At 28.0% G+C, this 20,331-nt stretch overlaps 2 protein-coding genes across 2 annotated transcripts in view; both read right to left on the minus strand.

Annotated features, from left to right (window-relative positions):
* LOC123004759 (probable G-protein coupled receptor B0563.6) overlaps positions 1 to 20,331 on the minus strand; it is a 62,550-nt gene that overhangs the window by 11,844 nt on the left and 30,375 nt on the right. The window lies entirely within an intron of this gene.
* On the minus strand, positions 3,791 to 11,594 carry LOC123004766 (leucine-rich repeat-containing protein 15-like). Its single transcript, XM_044398191.1, has 2 exons — positions 11,480 to 11,594; positions 3,791 to 4,578 (listed from the first exon to the last, which is right to left on the minus strand). Exons 1-2 carry the CDS (start codon positions 11,527 to 11,529, stop codon positions 3,909 to 3,911), a joined length of 720 nt encoding a protein of 239 aa, XP_044254126.1. The 5' UTR covers positions 11,530 to 11,594; the 3' UTR covers positions 3,791 to 3,908.

The following is a 20,331-nucleotide window of genomic DNA, read 5'->3' on the forward strand; positions in this document are numbered from 1 at the left end:
TGTTTTTATATCTAATAGATTCTTAAATTGTCTATCTAAAAACATACTTTTAAATGTCTTAAATCTTTTAGATGCAAAATCAATAAATAGGGTGTTCCATTAAAAATTGTTAAGATATTGAATTTTTAACAACTTCTTAATTTTTTCATCTTTACAAATGCAACACAAAAAACGTTATAGTCTTAAACAATCCTAGACGAGACAGAAAGATTTCCATACAAAGAAATTACAAATTGGGCTAAAAACCGTTTTGAAATACATACTTTGTGTCATTTTTTAATCAAGAAATCACCAATACTGCAATTTACAGCTAAAAAAATCGGTAACATGGTCCGAATGTGATATGTGCGACGGAGTGAGTGAGCCTCGAGTCAGGTTATTAATATTACTTTCAATATTGTTTTGTTGGAATTTTTATTAGAAATTTTCTTGTTTTTCCGACCAACAATAGAAAACCACTCTCGGCAAGATTGAAACTATAACTTTTATGTATATAGTACATGTTTATAAAGATATATGTTCTGTAATAACACTTTTTTGAAAATTAAATATGAAAAAATGTGCACTAGCTTACAAGCTCATTAACCATAAGTGACCATGTGAATAACATTCACAGATAACGTGATGCACAAACAAAGCTATAGAATAATAAAATTTTTCCGAATTCCGTCCTATATTGAAAATTTATTCCCACACTTTACTTTTTTTTTAAGTAAAGAAATCAATTAGCCTAAACTGTTGATATGTTGAAATAAATAATAAACAATTAATTGTTTTGAAAAAAATTGTTAAAAAGTGGTTCTCTTAATGGTCCTTTAAAATGGGTTTTGAGTCTGATGCTGACTCTTCATACATAGAAAAAAATGCAAACAATTGATTCTTTGATACTCAAAAAATCAAGTTAAAAGTATTGAGTAGTATACGGGAAATTTGAAAATTCTTCAGAATACTTCAAAATTATGTACTCTGAAATAACAGCAATGACCAACACAAATGTTCTATTAGACTCAAGAGTAAACTTTAATAATTATTGTGTTTGCAACAATTTGCTGTTTAATGTTTATGAAGAGTAAAATTTCTTATTGTTCCAATTTTTAGTTTTTTTTTAATAATTTGTTTCATTGTATTATTATCAAAGAACATATTTGTTTGTCCAATTTATGTTTTATTACAGTTTAAATAAAAATCTTGTGTCAAAAATTTCATTACGTAGCGATGTAACAAGATTTGTTACGTAACTAGTTACGTAATAAGTGACAGTACATCACGTCAAAATTAGACGTAAAATCTGACATTTGACAGGATTTGAAAATAGTATATTACATAACGAGCATGGAAAGTGACAAATAACGCACAAAATGGAGAGTTAGACACTTTCCAGTGAGTTATATACACTATTTTTCCGACGATCCCGCAACCCCATGACAAAAAAATAACTATTATTTTTAATAAAACGATTTAATTTAGATCGACAGTTTTTAAATTAGGCGTCTATTAATATTAATACTTACTTAAGCTGATTTAGGTTTAAATAGTCGGTGGTTTTATTTACAAAACTTTACCTCAATTTTGAAGGATGAAGAAAATAAAAGTCAAAAGCAATGCACATGGACAAGAAACGGCGCAATTCGCCAGACGCGCCTAGGACTCTCCGCCAATCGCAACAACCTCTTACGTTATTTTCATATCACACACGTATGGTTAGGAGAATAATTTATTCTTTCGATATCGTCAACTTTCGTAGGTAATTCGCTGTATGGAAACAGTTACTTTCGTATATGGACGTGGGAAATAGTTATTTACATTCGCGTGTGGTAAGTGACATTTTACAAGGCAAAATTTATTTGATATACTTACGACGCGTAGCAGAGTGTTGTAATAATTGAACCCTGTAAAATAGTTAACACACAAGATTTGTATTAAACTTTTTGACCAAAAACTGTTATTAAAAAAGCAGAAATATTTTTTTTATTAGGCGTTAATGACAAGGACACGTCAAAAGAATCGTGATGGCTATGAAAAATTGAGTTATGGGTATTTGAATTATTACAAAAGTAACCTTAAAATTTTGGGGTTTGTTAATTTTTGTCACAATTTGAAAACATTAGAGGAAAGAAAAAATCAAATTCAAAACTTTAAAAAATGGCAGAGTTACCGATTTTTAAAGTAGAACGTGCAGATCCAAAAAATTTTGAAAAACTCCAAATATTTAAAAAACGGTTGAATTTAGGTATAGGGAAAGCTGATAGAAACTCCCTTGAAATAATCCGATTAATACAAAAAAGCAGTAAACAATATAACTTTCTATTTAAAATAAGAAAGTCGAGACCGACTTCTGGTAGAACCGGAAGTGCCGCCATCTGGAAAATATTTTCTTTTAGCAGGATTTAATGGATTATGGCAATTTTCAAATAAATATGAGTATTCGAATTCCCAATAGTTTTAATGTGGGGTTTAGACGGAACATCCTGTATAATTTGAACTAGAGTGTTTTTAATAGTTGTTAGTAGATGACAAAAAATGTGAAAATAACTGAACTTGCTTTATCTAAAAGTTCAGTTTCTGAGATATCTAAAGAGTTTTAATCACCAAATAAGTTTAAATTTTGTAAACAAATATATCTCTGAGATTGGTTCTTCTAAATCGATTACGCTGTTTTAAAATAAATGAGTTAAAATCAATAAAAACCGCAACAAGAGTGTCCTGTTTATATTAAAAAAGGTGAAAATTTTGCATCAATTTTTTTGTTGAAGATACTCAAAAAATAAACGTCGTTTATTATTTTTTTATACATATTATTTATGCCGACATATCATTATCATATGAGGTTTAGCCTGAACACCCTGTAGCATGGGCGCCGACTCATAATTTTTTTAATGAAAGAATGAAAATAATGTACTCTTGTTTAAGGTAAAAAAATAATAGTAACAACTCTTAATAATATTTGGAATTTCGTATTTATTCTAATCTTTTTTTACTAACGTTGCATTTTTATAATCACTTTTAATGTTAAAGATGTCTTAAATTTTTTTTCTATTCATCGTTTTGTTTTTCCATTTTTCAAGTTAATTCACAGTTAAGCTCTTTAGTGAAAAACTCCTTGAAAAAAGAGTTTTTATTATCTCAAAAAACCTTTTACTATTCCAAGAAAAAACAAAAAAATTTCTTAAATTTTTTGATGATTTTTAAAATATTGTACCTGAATGAAAAATGGTCGAATTTCGATTTAAAAAATCTATTTTAAAGCTTCAAGCTTCTAGTCTTGAAATCTTTGGTCAAAAAAATTTCTGAGCTACAGTTATTACGTAATTCCAAGAAAAAGCGCGAGAAAAAAAAATATTTTTTTATTCTTTTTTTGGTCCACGGACTTGGGAAAATTTTTATTAATTAAATCAATACCTCAGCATCAGCTTGTTCATTCAGCTTTAATTTGCTTTTTTATGTTAAAAATAAAAAAAAATTGATATTTTTGAAAATGTAAAATATCAAAAACTAATTTTTGCATTAATTGCATTAATGAAAAGTTGACAACAAAACTCAACAACTTGAAGCATTTTGCAACTCTGAACATGTACTATTTTCTTCACACTTTTTATTGCATTTTATTTATTGATTTTTTATATTATACAAAAAATTATATTGTTTTTAAATTTTAAAAACATCAAATACCAACATGTTCTGTATGTTCAACCAGATACTCTAAATATCATGTACTACACAGATAAGGGTTTAAAACCTTAAAATCAACCTAGGGTGAATTTGTTTCTAGGTACATTAAAAAAGTCCAGTATATTTCGAAACTACTTTTTATTGTCTTACATTTACTAGTTTCTAACAAATAAAAATAATATTTTCTAGTATTAGATTCACAATTTAATTATGTTTCTGTAAAAACCAAAATTATTACATTAATTAATTTGCGATTTAATTTTCTTTTTGCGTTCCAACTTATTGCCTTTAACAATATAAACACTTAAGGAGTTAGGCATCAAACTTTTCGAAGGCACTTGTTTCAATAGATTGTTTCCTAAATGTAAATATCTGAGGTTAATTAAGGAACGAAACATTATTGGAGTTATAAATTGAAGATAATTACTGTCCAAATAGAGAACTCGTAAAGATGGTAATTTGGTAAATGTCATCGTTTGCAAAGCTCTAATTTTATTATGGCTCAACATCAACGTCTTCACAGTGTTTGATTTCATAAGAGGTCTCTGTTTTGGTAAGCGAACCCTATTCTTGGCTAAAAGAAACGTCGTCAATTTTGGAATAATGCCACTTATGTACATTGGAATTCTCCGGATTCTATTTCCAGTAAAATCGACCAATTCTAAATTAGGCATGAATGTAAATATTGTGCGATTTATTCTTGTCAGGTCCATGTGGTCAGCGTAAAGGGTGTCGGCTTGCTGTATCGGCCACTGTTCGTGAAACACGAGTGATTTTCCCATTCCTGTTATGTCGACACATTTTACCGGATCCGAGGGAAAAAGCGCTTTTGACGGGTTGAGATATGCAGTGTTCCTGGAGCTGCAAGGGGCGCCTTCTGTGAAACCACCCTCGACGTTATGTCGACTACTAAAAGTTAATGAAAAATATTAAATTAAAATAAAGCTTCCTGCTGACGAAATTTTCATGCTACTCCCGCCATAAACGACAAAACATCTGTTGAATAAAAGGATGATGTAATATTTTTCTGCCAAATGTTATGTAAATCCTGCTCAGAATTTAATTTACAAAATATTAATGCGAAAATAAGTAATCTAATACAACTCTAAGTTTCATAATACATAATAATACCTAATTGCAATTAATAAATTAATTTCTGAAATAAAATTTAAATATAATTTCATTTCTCTCTGGTTTTCGGTGAATCACACCTATCTCATAAAACGACCCAAACGTTGACATATTCAAATGCCGTAAGCAGCTTACAAATAATGTGAACGTCACTCAACTTTTTAAAATGTTTGCATGTCACAAAATAAATTTGCTTTCTTTATACTTATTTGCTTTTTTACTTTTTAAGCCGTACTTTTTCAATAGATTCAATAAAATGCGCTTTTCGGTTTTTGGGTTATAAGTCTTAATTTGACACATTTACAAAATTAGAAATTTGTGTTGTTTTGAACAATCATTTATCTTCAGAACATAATAAATAGCTCTAAAAAGTGTGATCGTATTTTGAGAATGAAATTTTGTTTTGTTTTTAAGAAGTTATGTGAAAATAATTCTTAGATTTAGCCTTTGTAAAAAAAGATTTCAATTTCAAAAAATTGTATTCTTGATGCAACTTAAATTTTTATAATACCTTATTATTTATCAGAAAAAAAATGTTTAAGCAAAAAACGTTTGGTTCCATACCGTTTGTTCACTTGGTATACCAAAATTTTAGAATTTTTAGAAATTTTTTTTGTTTGTTTCACATGGCTGATTTTGAAATACACAACACTATTTAAACCCCAAATATCACAAAGCTTCTAATAAGCTACGAAAAAATATTGTTTGTAAAAATATGATAAGGGAGAAAATTGTTATGAAAAAGAGAAAATAAATCGAAAGAAGGACAATCAAATGCAATTTTGCATCAATCGATGGCTCTTGAAATAAGGAACAATTCACATTGCGTCAATATGTTAGCTTCCTAACACCTTAGTGGGTCATTTAAAAAATGTACACGGTGTCCCAAGTTTTAGGGCGGGCGCAAAAATAAATATTTCTAAATGATTAAAAAATTGCTGGTGCAAACGATAGAGCCTTTAGTTTGATGCTTTAATATTATTCAAAATTTTTAGCGTATATCAGTAAGAACCTAAAAAAATTAATTGGAATCTTTTTCACATGATAAAATTCTTTGATTGCGGACCTTTTTCTTTTGTCAACAAATTCTGGCCTGATCACCAATTACCACAAACCCCCCATAAATTATTCCAAATTTCAGATTTTCAATATTAAAATGTTTATTATTCAAAACCTATCAACATTTTTATTATTCTATTTTCACAAATACCACAAAAAAATCAAAGAATTGTATCATGTAGAAAATATTCCAGTTAATTAAAAATTTTTACTCCAAATCTGATTTTTAAGGTCTGGCTGCCATACGCTAAACATTTTGTACAATGTCAAAACACCAAATTGAAGTGAAAAAAAAACTAAAACTTTGAACACCCGGTATACCTCTCTTTTTCAATACTTACAGACCGCATTTTTTACCCCAGACATTGGAACTCTGAATTCATTTTGACACTTTATTTAAGCATTATTTTTATTAAGAAAGACATAAATTTATTTACTTATAAATATTATTGTCAAAACTCAAAATAATAATAATGTGGGGTATAGCGGGAACCGCCAGTATACTCGCCAATTTAGTATTTAAAAATTTTATTATCAGTGTCAATAACATCTAGTGAAAAATAAAGTGTCAGGTGAAAAATAAATGGTTAATTAATTATAAATTAGTAATTACTACAAATAATTTTTTTTATTTACCCTTCGTTTATTCATCTCTTTTATAAAAAAATGTATCGAAATTTTAAAATAACCGAAATATTGAAAATAGTATTTTATGTATATCTATGTTATTAAAAAAATCACTATGTATATTGGGTTCTTTGATGTTTCTAAAAGTAAACCGTAATGTTTTTAGTGCAGTGTTAGCTATTTGTGTAATATGAGGCATAAATGTAAAAGCAGTATTGTTTTGTTTTTGAGTTATGCGATTTTGTCAAAATAGCAACTTAAGTATGTAAAAATATTTCGATAAATATTGAATAAAATGTAGATAGTTGTAATCCTCGGATTACGATTTTGTAAAAAAAATTATAGTGGGTTGCCAATCGAAAAATATATTTTTTTTACAATTTTTTTTTATAGTACTTTACCTTTTATCAATTATTTTTTTTTTTGAAAAAATAAAATGTTTACTTTTTAATCACTTGGTAAATTACTGAAATGTTTTCAATACGAGCAAATTTACACATTTTGTAAACTTTAACTATCTTTACCACTAATCGAAGCTTGCTGTGGATGATTCAATAAGTTGATTAGAGTATATCTAAGTTGTTTTACAAGATCGTCCCTAGGGATATAAAGTTGATTATCAAAATGAGCCTTTTGTGAGCGCCTAATACAAAAATCAATATAAACAAAGAAAGATTTTCCTTTTTCCGTGAACACAAGGCAATTACAACAGCGTCGCAGTTAGACACAGAAATAGATTCTTATGCTTGGGTGAGTCACGACGGGACCAAATTTTACCTACAACATGCATTTTATCCAAAATCAACTTAAAATCTTGCATTTAAACATTTTATTTCGTGGATAAAACGCCAAAAAAGCACTTATACAAAAATAGTAAATTACATATCGACGTGGGAGGTGCTTCATTCCCAAGACGAAATTTTCATGACCAAGGCGCGAAAACCGAGATACGATGAAGCAACGACCACCAAGGTTTGTATACTATTTTATTCACAATCATTCTCCTTAAAAATTAGAAAGCAAATAAAGAATTTATCAAATTTGGAAAAACATGACATACAGGCTGTCCCAGCGAGTTGAAAAAGTGGTAAAATAAAAAAAAAAATAATATAGGACATTGATAGATACTAATCTAGTTCATCGCCTAAAATTATTTTCAACTATACAGCGTGTTCCAAAAATAAGTTACAATACAAACTTGTGTTTTTTTAAATGAAACACGGTATGTTTCTAGTCATTTTTGGATGTAGCCTTTTAAAACAATGTTTTTACGCTAAACTTTTATTGGTCGATTTTGCTTAGTTTTAAAAATAATAAGATGGTTTTTTTGACGAAAATATGCACTTTTTAAAAATTTATTACACAAAAACTAAGTCATCTAGAAATATTTTTTTACTACCGCAAAGAAGAAGGTACAAGCTATAAGGTTGTAACATTTTTTAGTGTGTTGCATTTGCAAAGTTAAAAAAAAGATTACTTTTAGGTGTTTATAATCAATAACTTAAAAGATATTTAACGTTAAACATTAAAAAAAAACTATTGTTTCGGTAGCCAAAAAGTGCTCAGTTGCACAAGAGATGGAAGAAATATCACTTAATAATCACATTTGTGTTAAACTAAATCCATTATTCTATATTTTTACAATAAAATAATTCGAATTTCAGTATTTATAACGACTTTTACAATCTCTGGATAAATCAACGGATAAGTGATCCGTGGTGGAATTACTATTGTTGCCATAGCATCAACAATCCTCAGATATTGATAAGCATTGTTGCTACAATTAATATTTAATGTTAAATATCTTTTCATTTATCGCTTCTAGACATTAAAAGATTATTTCTTTAGATAGACAATTTATCAATTTATTAGTTGCAAACAAATAAGGTGTTCCATTTATTTTTTTTAGATTATTTAACTTTTAACAAACTTAATTTATTAATCTTTACAAATGCACAACACTTAAAAATTGCTACAGCTTTAAGTTCTGTACTTTCTTCTTTGCAGAAGTATAAAAAAAATTGTTCTACCTGTCTTAGTTTTTGTGTAATAAATTTTTAAAAAGTGCATGTTTTCGTAAAACAACGTCTTATTTCTAAAATTAAGCAAAATAATAAAAGTTTAGCGTAAAAACATTGTTTTAAAAGGCTACATTCAAAAATGCCAAGAAACATACAATGTGTTATTTTAAAAAAATACAAGTTTGTATCGTAACTTACTTTTGGGACAAGCTGTATGGTCAAAATAATTTTAGGTGATGAATTAGATTAGTATCTATCAATGTCCTATGCAATTATTTTTTTAATTTTACCATTGAAAGGTTACTAATGGACTTTTTCAGCTCGCTTTTCAACACCCTGTATATCTAAAAAAATAAACTAACAAACTAAACAAACTAACAAATTTTTAAATAATAAAAATTTGCTGTAATTTAAAAATACCAATAGAATAAAAAGCATAGAACCAAACGGTTTTTTTTTTCGAAAAACTAATTGATGAATGAAAAAGTACTATAAAAATGTGATATGTTTTATCAGGAATAAAATTTTTCGAAATTTCCTTTTCTTTTTGAGTTTTACAATTTTTTTTATATTTTTAAATAGCAACCCACTGTAAAACCATTTTTCTCATGAGGGTTAAGATTACAATGATTTTTTTTTGCATAAATTGCAATTTTGACAAAAAAATCTCATAACTCAAAAACAAAACAAAATTTCGTTCTCAAAATACGATCACATTTTTCATATTACTTAAATTTATATTAAAAATGATTTTAAAAAAACCGCTTAGTTCCATACTTTATAGGTATTCATCCTGTTTATTATTTAAATGAAAAAATAAATAATTTGGCAGATTTTTAAAAATTTCAAAAAATTCATGTCAAAACTCTTTTCTGCGTGAGTTTCAGGACAGACGTTTTAAAAATGGTGAATTTTTTTAAATGAGTACTAAATATTGCATAAAGCCTCGTCGATCGTATTAAAGTAAAAAGCAATGATAGAAATTAATTATAAAGATTGCAATGTTAAGAATTTTTCTTATTAATATTATCATTAAAAAAAAAATACATATAGTTTCTAAATTCCAAATAGGTATACATATGGATGTAAAACACATTTTTTCTATCTACAATTATTCCTTGGAAATTTTCAGTGTTTATTTAAACATTTCTTTTTTCTTCATTTTTTTGTGTTTATTAATTCATAAATCAATAGTTATTTAGTATACAATACAATAAAGAATTTGTTTATTTACTAGTAAAACAGTTAAGTTTACGAATGACGAAGTCAAATAAAAATATTCTTTTAGATAGGGTGTTCCATTAAATTTTTTTTTGTTATCTAACTTTTAACAAACTTCTTAATTTATTAATCTTTACAAATGAAAAACACTAATAAATGGCTACAGCTTTAAATTCTGTACTTGCTTTTTTACAGAAGTAAGAAAAAACTTTGTTCTAACTGTCTTAGTTTTTGTGTAATACATTTTTAAAAAGTGTATGTTTCCGTCAAGAAAACGTCTTATTTATAAGACTAAGCGAAATCGACTAATAAAAGTTTAGCGTAAAGACATTGTTTTAAAAGGCTACATCCAAAAACGCCAAGAAACATACAGTGTTTTATTTAAAAAATCACAAGTTTGTATCGTAACTTACTTTTGGGACATGCTGTATGCTTAGTAAACGGCGATTGTACCCCTATTTTCGTAAAGCGGCATTTTTTATTTTAATACACTTTGTCATAACATAAAAAATATTGTTTTAATCAAGAGTGTCACCTTAATTTTATTCAATTAATTTGTTTTACTTCTGTTAAATTATTAACTGATTTTTAATAATAATCTACTTCATTTCATTTTAATCCAATTCAATTCTGTTAAAACCAGAACTAATTCATCAAAGTGTATTCCAAACAATTCAATCATTCTAAGACCCTTAGGCCTGATAGCTTAGACAGAAGAGCACTCAACCGACAACTGGGAAAACATGGGTCCGGCTGGAGTCGAACCTGAGTGTCTTAATTGCAACCACGCCTACCATAAAAATACTGTTAAATTTAATTTAAGTATATTTTATTTGCTCTCAAGATGGTGGTTTACTTTGAGCTTTTCGGCAATCAAAACAAATTGTGGAGCACATAATGGGATGATAAAGATGCGAGGATTGTAATTCGGTCCCTCAAGACTGGCTTTTTCTGTCAGGAAGCCCTCCTAGTATGAGAAATTTTGTAATTTTTCATTACATTTTTTCACTATTCTCGTACGTTGATTTTTTAGAAAAAAATGTTCACTAGGAAGCAGCTTTTTTTCAAAAACATTATTGTAAATAAATACACCAAAGCAGTTACAATTTGCCTCTTTTCAAAACTATTATCTACTCACAAGGTTTAATAAATTTATACTCGTACCACAGAAAAATATGGCCGGAAATCAAGCTTTTGATCAAGCTCACCTTTTCTTTTGAAAAAAACATCCCACATGACATGAACAAATTTTCAATATTCTTAAAGTTACTCAAGAATACAATCAAAGCAGCAGGTATTTACATATTTCTTTTTTTTGGTATTACAATAATTAAAACTTTTTTTGGAAGTTGGTGGAAAAATGGCTAGAAAAAACACAACCCTCAAATTAAAAAAGAATTCTATGTCAGTGCAGAAAATTAGAAAAAACAGTGGCATATGTAAAAAAAATAAGAAAAAATGTGAGGTATTGATGAATTTGTGACAACTTATATTAAATTTTTTTTCGATAAAAATTGAATAAAATGCAGAACAGATAGTGTAATCTTTAGATTCCAGCCTTGTAAAAAATATTTTATAGTCGGTTGCAAATTAAAAATAAAAATTTTGCAGAACATAAAAACTAAAATTTTATTCTTGGGAAACATCATTCATCAATTAGTTTTAAAAAAATAAATAGTGTTTGATTCCAAACTTTCCATACACATAGTATAATACATCATACATGCACCTTATTTTGTAATAGTACTTACATTGGATTTAGTAGTGCAATTACAACTGCAATTATTAACGCTTGCGGCATTGTAATATTGTTATTGCGAATGACGCACTGAGCCGATTTTATTAAACCAGATGGTAAATTTATGTGAAAATCTTATCGTTAGTTTCATCACGTCATGTTACAAAATGTAAGCAGAAGCTTGTTTTTTATTGTTCCGTTTTTAACAATTAGACGTAAAGATAAAAAAATATCAAATTGATTCTTGCATATGGTTTACATCTTGAATTTGGTAATAATTATTATTTTACAGAGTGTGATAATAAACACAAGGATAAACCAGAATTTTGTAAATGTCAAATTAATTCCAATTACCTATGTAGGTGTGAATTCGTGATTATGATCATATATTTCAACAAAATGTATAAAATAATTAATCTGAGCAAACTTAAATATTGTTTGAGTTATTTGGCATCGTTAATACCGAGAAATTAGCTAATTTTCATTTGAAGAAAAAACTAAATTAATAATAACATGAGAAAATGATAAATTTATAATAATAATATTTTTTTTAAAGTCTCTTGGCCCCAAACTACACTTTGTGATTGATCATATAGCAAATTTTCATTAGAAATTCTTTTGCAACATTGACTGTTAAAAGAAGAGTGCAGAAATAGTGTAACCGAGAAAAGAACTCAGAGAATTGTTATTATTAAGAATGTTATTTAACTCCAAAATGTTGGTGCAAGGTTTGAGGGTCGCTGGAATTCTTTCTTTGTTAAGATAATATTATTCGCACATTGTTGCAACAAATAAAAAATTAGTATCCACGACAATGAAAGTGGAAAGTCACTTCATAGTTTTGACACTGTTATCTTTACTTTTTGCCTTACTTAATATAAAATTTGAAAATCTGTTGAATGTCATTCAACAAAATGTTTTCGAATCGATTTGATTTCTTTTTTCTTGATTTTTTTTCGAATTTATAGACAATTCAAACATTTTGAAATTTGACGCTTCAGTTTTGTCATTATGACAATCAGCATTACTAATATACAGTCCCCGGATTGAGTTTACAAGAGGAAAAAAATTATCTTTGATTTTACACCAAAGCTGCAAAGGAAAAACATTTTTTGCTTTACCTGAAACGAGCAAATTTGTAATTAAAACTTCAGTACAGATTTGTTCGTTTCAGGTGAAACAAAAAATGTTGTTCCTTTGCAGTTTTGGTATAAAATCAAAGATAAAAAAAATCCTCTTGTAAACCCAATACGGGGACATACCGTAATAATAAATTCAAAACTGCACGGTATAAAATTTATTATTTCCTTTCATAACAAATTGATCAAATCAAATTTTTAAATGGAGAACAAAGATAGTTGAAAAATAAAATTGACTTGTTCAAGGTTTTTGTTGACTCTCCCAAAATTTAATCCAATCAAATCTTTCAAATTTCTGAAATTCATCCAATTACGCGATACTTCAGCACGTCTGCAAATTATCCATAATTTTCAGGTGTGCTAAATTACCGCAAATCTGATTTGATTGATATAATTTTTTCTGATATCAATATTTCTCATAATAAAAATATTGTTTTTGTAAATTGTGTTCGGGAAATAGTCTGCAGAATACCTCTCTATTTTTAAAATACCCCCAATCAAACTTTTTTTTAGTTTAGAAATTGTAAACGAAATCTTTATACAATTCTTATAAATTCTGATAAAACATGTTTTCATTTCAAACTACAGTGGAACTCCCATAAGTGGAATTTTTCCGTAACTCAAATAAAAATCTGGTGTGAACATCACACGACTTTCCTTATCCTTTACGTACGCCCCTGATTAAAAATTTCGACATTTGATGTCTGAATTCGTTTAGGTGTATAAAGGTTATCATCTGTACCAAATTTTGTAATTTTATCTTAAATGGTTTCTGAAATATTAGCAAAAACCTATTAGCCCCTTTTCAGGGGGTGTAGCTCCCTTACCAAGCATTTTTCGATACATGTTTATAGGAAACTTTTGTCTTAGAATTGAATATACTATCACCTGTTTAAATTTATAACAATAAAAACGGAACACCCTGTATATTTTTAAAGATGAGTTGTTCTATTTTTTTTTTTTGTTCTAAGTTGCATTTGTGTGTAATTTAGTTAGCAAATAGAACATAAAAATCAGATATTCCTACATTCGAAAAGTATCACCACAAATTCAACAATGAATATTAATAAAGCGTTTAATGCTATTTTTCAGAGCTTTCTATTCAAGAAGTCAAGATTTTGATGCAAATTTTTTACATTTTTTCTATGCTTGTTTTTGCTAATTTTAGTTTAATTTTTTTAAACCAATCTAATAGTGTTTGAAGAACAAACCTTGGAAATTATATTTGTTTAGAATTTGTGTTGGTGAAGTTTAATGTTGCCGGTCAAATTTTAATTTATTCGCCGACTAAAACCCTCTATTTCTCTATTTCAAGTTGACTTTTGTTTTTATTATGACCTCTTTAAATTTTTGCACAACTTTTAAAATCACCTGTATACTCCATATACAGTATAAGTTTAGTATAAATTATACCAAATAAATATAAATGCACAAGTCATTTCAGAGTAAGACGTCAAAATCGGAAGCTTTAGCGCAATCCCTGACCTATCCCAATTTTATTGATTTCTGACACCTGCAACAGAGTCAACTGCAACCGCCCTCCCGGTTTGTAAACACAATTTGGAAACGTGACAAACATAATTGGCTTCTAAGCGTTTTAAAAGATTATCTAAAATAAAAACTGTTGATATTTAAAGCAATTTATAATCGTTTGTTTCATTAAACTTAAACCTGATTTAAAGCTATTGAAATTTTTATACAATCCCAAATTCATTTTCGTTTTGGTGATACTTGTGGTCTTGCAAAAGAAACAATTCGTTATATACCAACTATACTGGAGCGATTAGTTTATCTGAATTTCTTAGCAATGAAAAACGGTCAGAAACTGAAAATTTTTATAAATTTTTTACTTTCATTTTCTGTAGTTGTAAAAATGGACTTATAGAGAACGTTTTGGAAGATTTAATTATAAATTTCAGGGAAAATGATGATGACAGTAATTTTGGCATTAATTTTGAAGATCAAATGTTATAACGGACAACAATAAGTCATGAAGTGACCTTTTTTTTAGGAAAAATTTAAATGAAATTTAAAATAAAAGTTTGGTGTTTGTATACCATTTTCTAGTGCATTTAAATTCATGAAGAAGTTGAACGTGATCGTCTTCTACAGTGTAGAATTTCATTCAATTATAAGGGATTTTTGTGCTTGCTGCACTTGATTTTGCAGCTCACGTTTTGCCTCTTTTTTTACTTTTTACTTTTAGCTAATGCAAACTTTTGCACTAGTTTCGAGTTGAACACAATTTTTTATTTTTGTCCTATTTAATTTATAATATTAAATATCCAAGTTTGATTAAAATTATGATTAAAACCAAGTAGAAATAAATTTTCATTTAGTTTAGATTACGAAAGGTCGTCATATTAATCATAAATTAAAATTTGACCACAATTAAATGTTCTGTAAACAGACCCGTAATATTGTAATTGAATTCGTCATTCCGGCGGTACGAGGGGTGGTCCAAAATAGATTACTCCATTAAAATTTCATTAAAGAAAAACAAAAATAACTTTTAATCTTTGACTTTGAATTTCAGTTACTGTTTGTCCCCATATTTTCTTTTCAACACAAGGATTTACGAGACAATTAAAAGACGTTTCTTGCGTATAGGTGTATACCGATCGTTATATTACGACCGACAATAAAAATAAATCTTTATTAGTGTGAAAAAATATAGCAACTTAGGTTGGGATCCGAATATAGACGATGTAACTGACCGAAGTCCACTTAAGATTTCCAACAACAAGAAAAATTGTCTGGAATTATACCATTCCAAAGTATACTTTTTCAATTTGCCTAAAATTACATTGGGGGTCCTTTTGTATAAAAGTTAATCTTCTCACAATGGATTTATGATCTGATCCGTGTCACTCCCCTAAATCTATATTTTATTATTGTCGTCTTCTCCATTCACACACCATTCCATTGCAGTATTGGGAGTTATTATCATGTTTAGACACTGAAAATATGCCACTACCTAAAACTATTTTACATATGAATTTGATTAACATTCTTAGGGACATTTATTGTTATATGAACAACTTTAATTCCTTGGTGTTCTACGCGAGAACATTTTTATATATGTAGATTCCGATGCAAGTGCAAGAGCTGAATCCGGATTTGAAGTAGTGCCTATGGGATCGATTTATAAGCTTGGTGACAACATTTTCTAAAATGACTTCAAAGAGTAAGTAATTTCTTATTCAGAATCAGTAATGTGCTTATGCTTCTAGCCTAATTCTTAACTCTATTACTCAAGATCTCAAAAACTATGCAACTTATTGCATCGACTTGAGGTAAATTGACTATTTTTACGATTTTAATACCGCTCACCTTCAAAAACTCAAAAAATTCTTAATTTTTTAAACTTAAACCAATAACGTTTTGTGCACTGTTTTGAGTCTTTGAGACATTCAAAAATGTATGAAACAATTTTAAAGTTGTTTGTTTAATTTTTGTCGAGATTTTGGTCTATTTTTGGTTTTAATTTTGCTCAAAAACCACCGAGTGAAAAAAAATATCAAATTTTATTTACATATTTTTGTGATTTTTAGGCGTGTTGGGACAAGATTTTGCATAATAAACAAGCCTCTGGTTCAAAAACAAAGAAAGTCAAGCGAAACAGGCTAAAAATAACATCAATTTTGATTTAATTTTTTAGTTTATTTAAAAAAAACAGTTTTTTAAATAACATCATACTTGGCCTATTTCGTCAAATTTTTGGCTTATTTTAACAAAATTTTGCGAAATAATTGAATTTTTATGTAAAAAATCTACTTACTGAAGCAGTTGAAAAAGGTAAAATTAAATTGCGTTTCAAGGTGAAAAATTAGTGAAACGATCAAAAAATGCACAAATATTACTTAATCTCTTGATTTTTTTATTTGTTTTAACACAATCTTGCAAAAAGCCAAAGATTTATTTATAAAAATGTGCTTACAAGCATTTTCTACCAAATTTTATGTTTTTTCAGTAATCTTTTGTTTTAATTTTGCTCAAAAACCAGTTAAATCAAGTGAAATAAAAAAATAACAGATTTTAATTACATATTTTGTGATTTTTAGGCGTGTTGAGACAAAATTTTGCATAATAAACAAACCTTTGGTTCAAAAACAAAGAAAGTCAAGCGAAACAAGCTAAAAACAATATCAATTTTGATTCAATTTTTAAGTCTATTTAATAAAATTTTTCAATTTTTTTTTCAAAAACTCAAAAAAGGCAAAAATAACATCAGACTTGGCCTACTTCGTCAAATTTTTAGCTTATTTTAACAAAATTTTGTAAAATAATTGATTTTTATGTAAAAAATCTACTTACTGAAGCAGCTGAAAAAGGCAAAATTAAATTTCCATTTTCGATCCTGTTTAAAAAAATTGAACTACCTATATATTTTGAAACAAATTGGTGGTTAAACTACATAGGTATCAAATTTTTGTATGAAAAAGGTAGAAAATGCTGAAAAACGATGCAAAAACAGTATCATTTATTTTTTTTTCTAATTTTCTAGTTGATAAATTTAGTGAATTCATTTTTTGTTGTAACCGCAAAAAAACAACAGTTTTTTTTAATTTTCAAAAAAATCACAATGTTACAAAAATTTTCTCCTAATCACCCGACTAGCATAAAAATCATTAGATTTGATGAAATTTATTGGTCACTGCGAATTCAATAACACCGTGCAATGACGTCATATATTCAAACCCAATGAAGGGTATAAAGGAGGAAGGGAGGATCTCATCTCCAGCAAACTGAAACTATTCAGAAACTAATTAATAATTAACAAACATTGTCAAAGCGCTTTGTTAGACGATGCAGCAAAATTTCTTGCGTCATCTTCTTCGGACGCACTTTTTCCCAAGGTATAACTAAAAGGTGATAGATTCTTCAAACTACTACAAGTTAGCATATATGTCTCATTTTTCACTGAAGCTTGACATTGCGCCTTATCCCCTCTACGCTTCAAATTGAAATGGATAGTATCACAAAGTCGTAAATAGTATGATGTACAAGGTGCAGAGAGAATATAAAATAAAACAATTTTTGATAAAACTGTTTATTTTTCTGAAAATCAGTTTGTCATAAGAAAACTTCTATAACACAGGTCGACAAAACAAAGTCATGCCGTGACAACTTGGCAAATTTTATATCATTTTTTTCTAATTTAAATGAATTTAAAATACTTTAATTTTAAAAAATCATTACTCAATAACTATTAGGCCAATTTCCTTCAAGTAAAAACCATTCTAAATGGATGAACTTACCCTTTAGAACAATATGAAATTTGAAATTGATTATTGGGAAACTTTTCTTCGAACAGTGTTTGCAGAAGTTCGAAGTAAATCGAAATAATCAAAGAAAAACCTTACGAGTATTTTTTTTTCTTTGTCACCATCGTGCAGAACATCTTTCTATTAGTAAGAATCCACATTTTTAAAATAACATACCCAGTAGTTTTCAAGATATGATGAACAATGCTTGATTAGCTTAACTTCGAAAAATCATATCTTGAAAAGTACTCGGTATATTCTTTTAAGAATTTGGATTATAACTAATAAAGGGATGCTCTACACGATTATAATGATAAAAAATTACTCGTATGGTTTGTCTTAGATTATTTCGATTTACTTCTAACTTTTTCAAACACTGTTCAAAAAAAAGTTTGCCAATATTCAATTTCAAATTTCATATCATTCTTAAAGGCAAGTCCATCTCTTTAGAATGGTCTTTATTTGAAAGAAATCGGCCTAATAGTTATTGAGTAATGATTTTTTAAAGTTAAAGTATTTTAATTCATTTAAATTAGAAATAAATGATTTAGTTCAAAGTGTGTGGACTGTTAAGTTTTATTCGAATGTCAACAAAATTAACAAAAGATTTAAAGATAGATATCTGTGATCAAAATGCTCGCCTCCAGGTTTTTCTCTTAAACAAATTAAAGAAAAAAATTTTTCCTTAAAATTCCTTGGCTGTCTTTTGAATCCCCATCTGATAAAAAAAGACACCACCAAGACCAGTTGAGAAAAATTACACATTTCCTACTTTGCCATGAGCAGATTACGTATTTTTCTTCACATTATGTTACGACAGTTTTAATTACTCTAATTTGCTTATACCTGACGCAAATTCTTGTGTTGAATAATCCTTTTTTATTATTAAAGTTTCTAACAAATATTTTTAAATTTGTCGTTCTGTTGTATGAAATACAAAGCAAAACTTGACGTGGAAGAAATATGTACGAGTTTTCTTTCAGCACGTCTCAAGTGATACATTAATCTGTAATTCTAATACTGAAATTAAAATGTTATTATGATCGATTTATTAAGACAGTTGATAAAGTAGGACGAAAATAAAACTCAGGAAATTATTTATAAGGGAGCGTCCAGAGAATGTCGGAAATAGAGGAAGTGCCTCTATCTGATGAAACACGCTCCATTATTTAATCAAGACAACCAGACAATTTCATATTATTTATGTCCGTGGTAAACACAGTTTATGGATATCCACACAATTCCTCTTTTAACTAGATCTGGATTAGTTGTGCTTTAATTTTCAGAATTACATACTAAAGTCTGTTTTTTTTTTAATGGAAATGTCTTACCGTTGGCACCACTAGTAAATTCATTCATGGTAATTTTAATAAAGAAAGTTGGCAGTTCCGGTTTTTTGAATTAATTCGAAAACAATGTCATTAAACGTCAACACAAAAAATTTAGAGACGAAACACCAAAAAAGGAACAAATTCGGTACCGCTAACAGTTTTTAGAAATTTGGAAACGAATAGTTCGCAAGCAGGAAAATAGAAAAAGGGCCCGTTAAAATGTAGACGGAATTTGTAGTGCAGGTTTTGACAAAAATACAAAATAAACATGAATGAGAAAGAACCTCGGAAAGAACGCAATTAAATTAGTGTCTTGTGTATCGTTTTTGAGGAACGAGTTGAAAAAGTAACAAATTTGAAACTAAAACTGAAGAAGAATTTATAAAATGCATCAACTTTGAGCCCATTTCAATAAATTACACAAAATTTATTACCAATCATCATAATACCTACTTGTATCTTTGCTAAATAACTTTTTTCTGTATATACATCTTTTTTTTTCAAAGTTTTTTTAGCAAGAATCTCATTTTTGTCCACAACATTGCGGTGTGTTTCTGTCAAAATTATTAGCACTGTAATGATGTCTGTTCTCAGGTATTCAATTATAGCGCTTTCAAAGAGCAAGCAGGCACACAAGATTCATAAAATCCAAAATTTTGACAACATCTCAATTTCAAAACAACCATAATTTTTTAACAAAATTTCTAGGGACAAAAACTAAGAGCAAACAAAATTTGTGGCTGTGAGACAAGCTGCTACCAATTTTTTCACCAAAATTTTGACTTGGTAATCTCCATTTAAAGACAAAATAGACTTTACTTATATCAATTTTGTGATTATTTACATAATAATAATTATTAAATAATGTTAAAATAGGGTGTTATAAATAAAAAATTGTGCTTGTATCAAAGTGATCAAAGTGGCCGGTGATTTTAAATTAAGTTGGTAATTTTGATTGTTATTCATGTCCCAGGAGCCGCCGTTGGCATAGCTATCAGCTGAAACAATCGAACATTAACAATAATTTGATATTGCCAATTTAATTTCAAAGTCACAGGATACTTTGATCAAAAATTTAATTGGGAACATGATATACAGGGTGATTCTGCTAAACTTTAGAAAAATTCT

The sequence above is a fragment of the Tribolium madens genome, unplaced genomic scaffold, assembly GCF_015345945.1.
Source record: "Tribolium madens isolate multiple individuals breed KSU strain unplaced genomic scaffold, Tmad_KSU_1.1 Scaffold_11;HRSCAF=98;Tcas5.2_LG3b, whole genome shotgun sequence".
Classification (NCBI taxonomy): domain Eukaryota; kingdom Metazoa; phylum Arthropoda; class Insecta; order Coleoptera; family Tenebrionidae; genus Tribolium; species Tribolium madens.

What these genes read in the sequence shown, in the direction of transcription:
- LOC123004766 (XM_044398191.1), bottom strand. Translation starts at nt 11,529, where the DNA reads ATGCCGCAAGCGTTAATAATTGCAGTTGTAATTGCACTACTAAATCCA. An exon ending in ATTGCACTACTAAATCCAAT is followed by an intron (nt 4,579 to 11,479) that starts GTAAGTACTATT and finishes ATTAACTTTTAG; the next exon opens with TAGTCGACATAACGTCGAGG.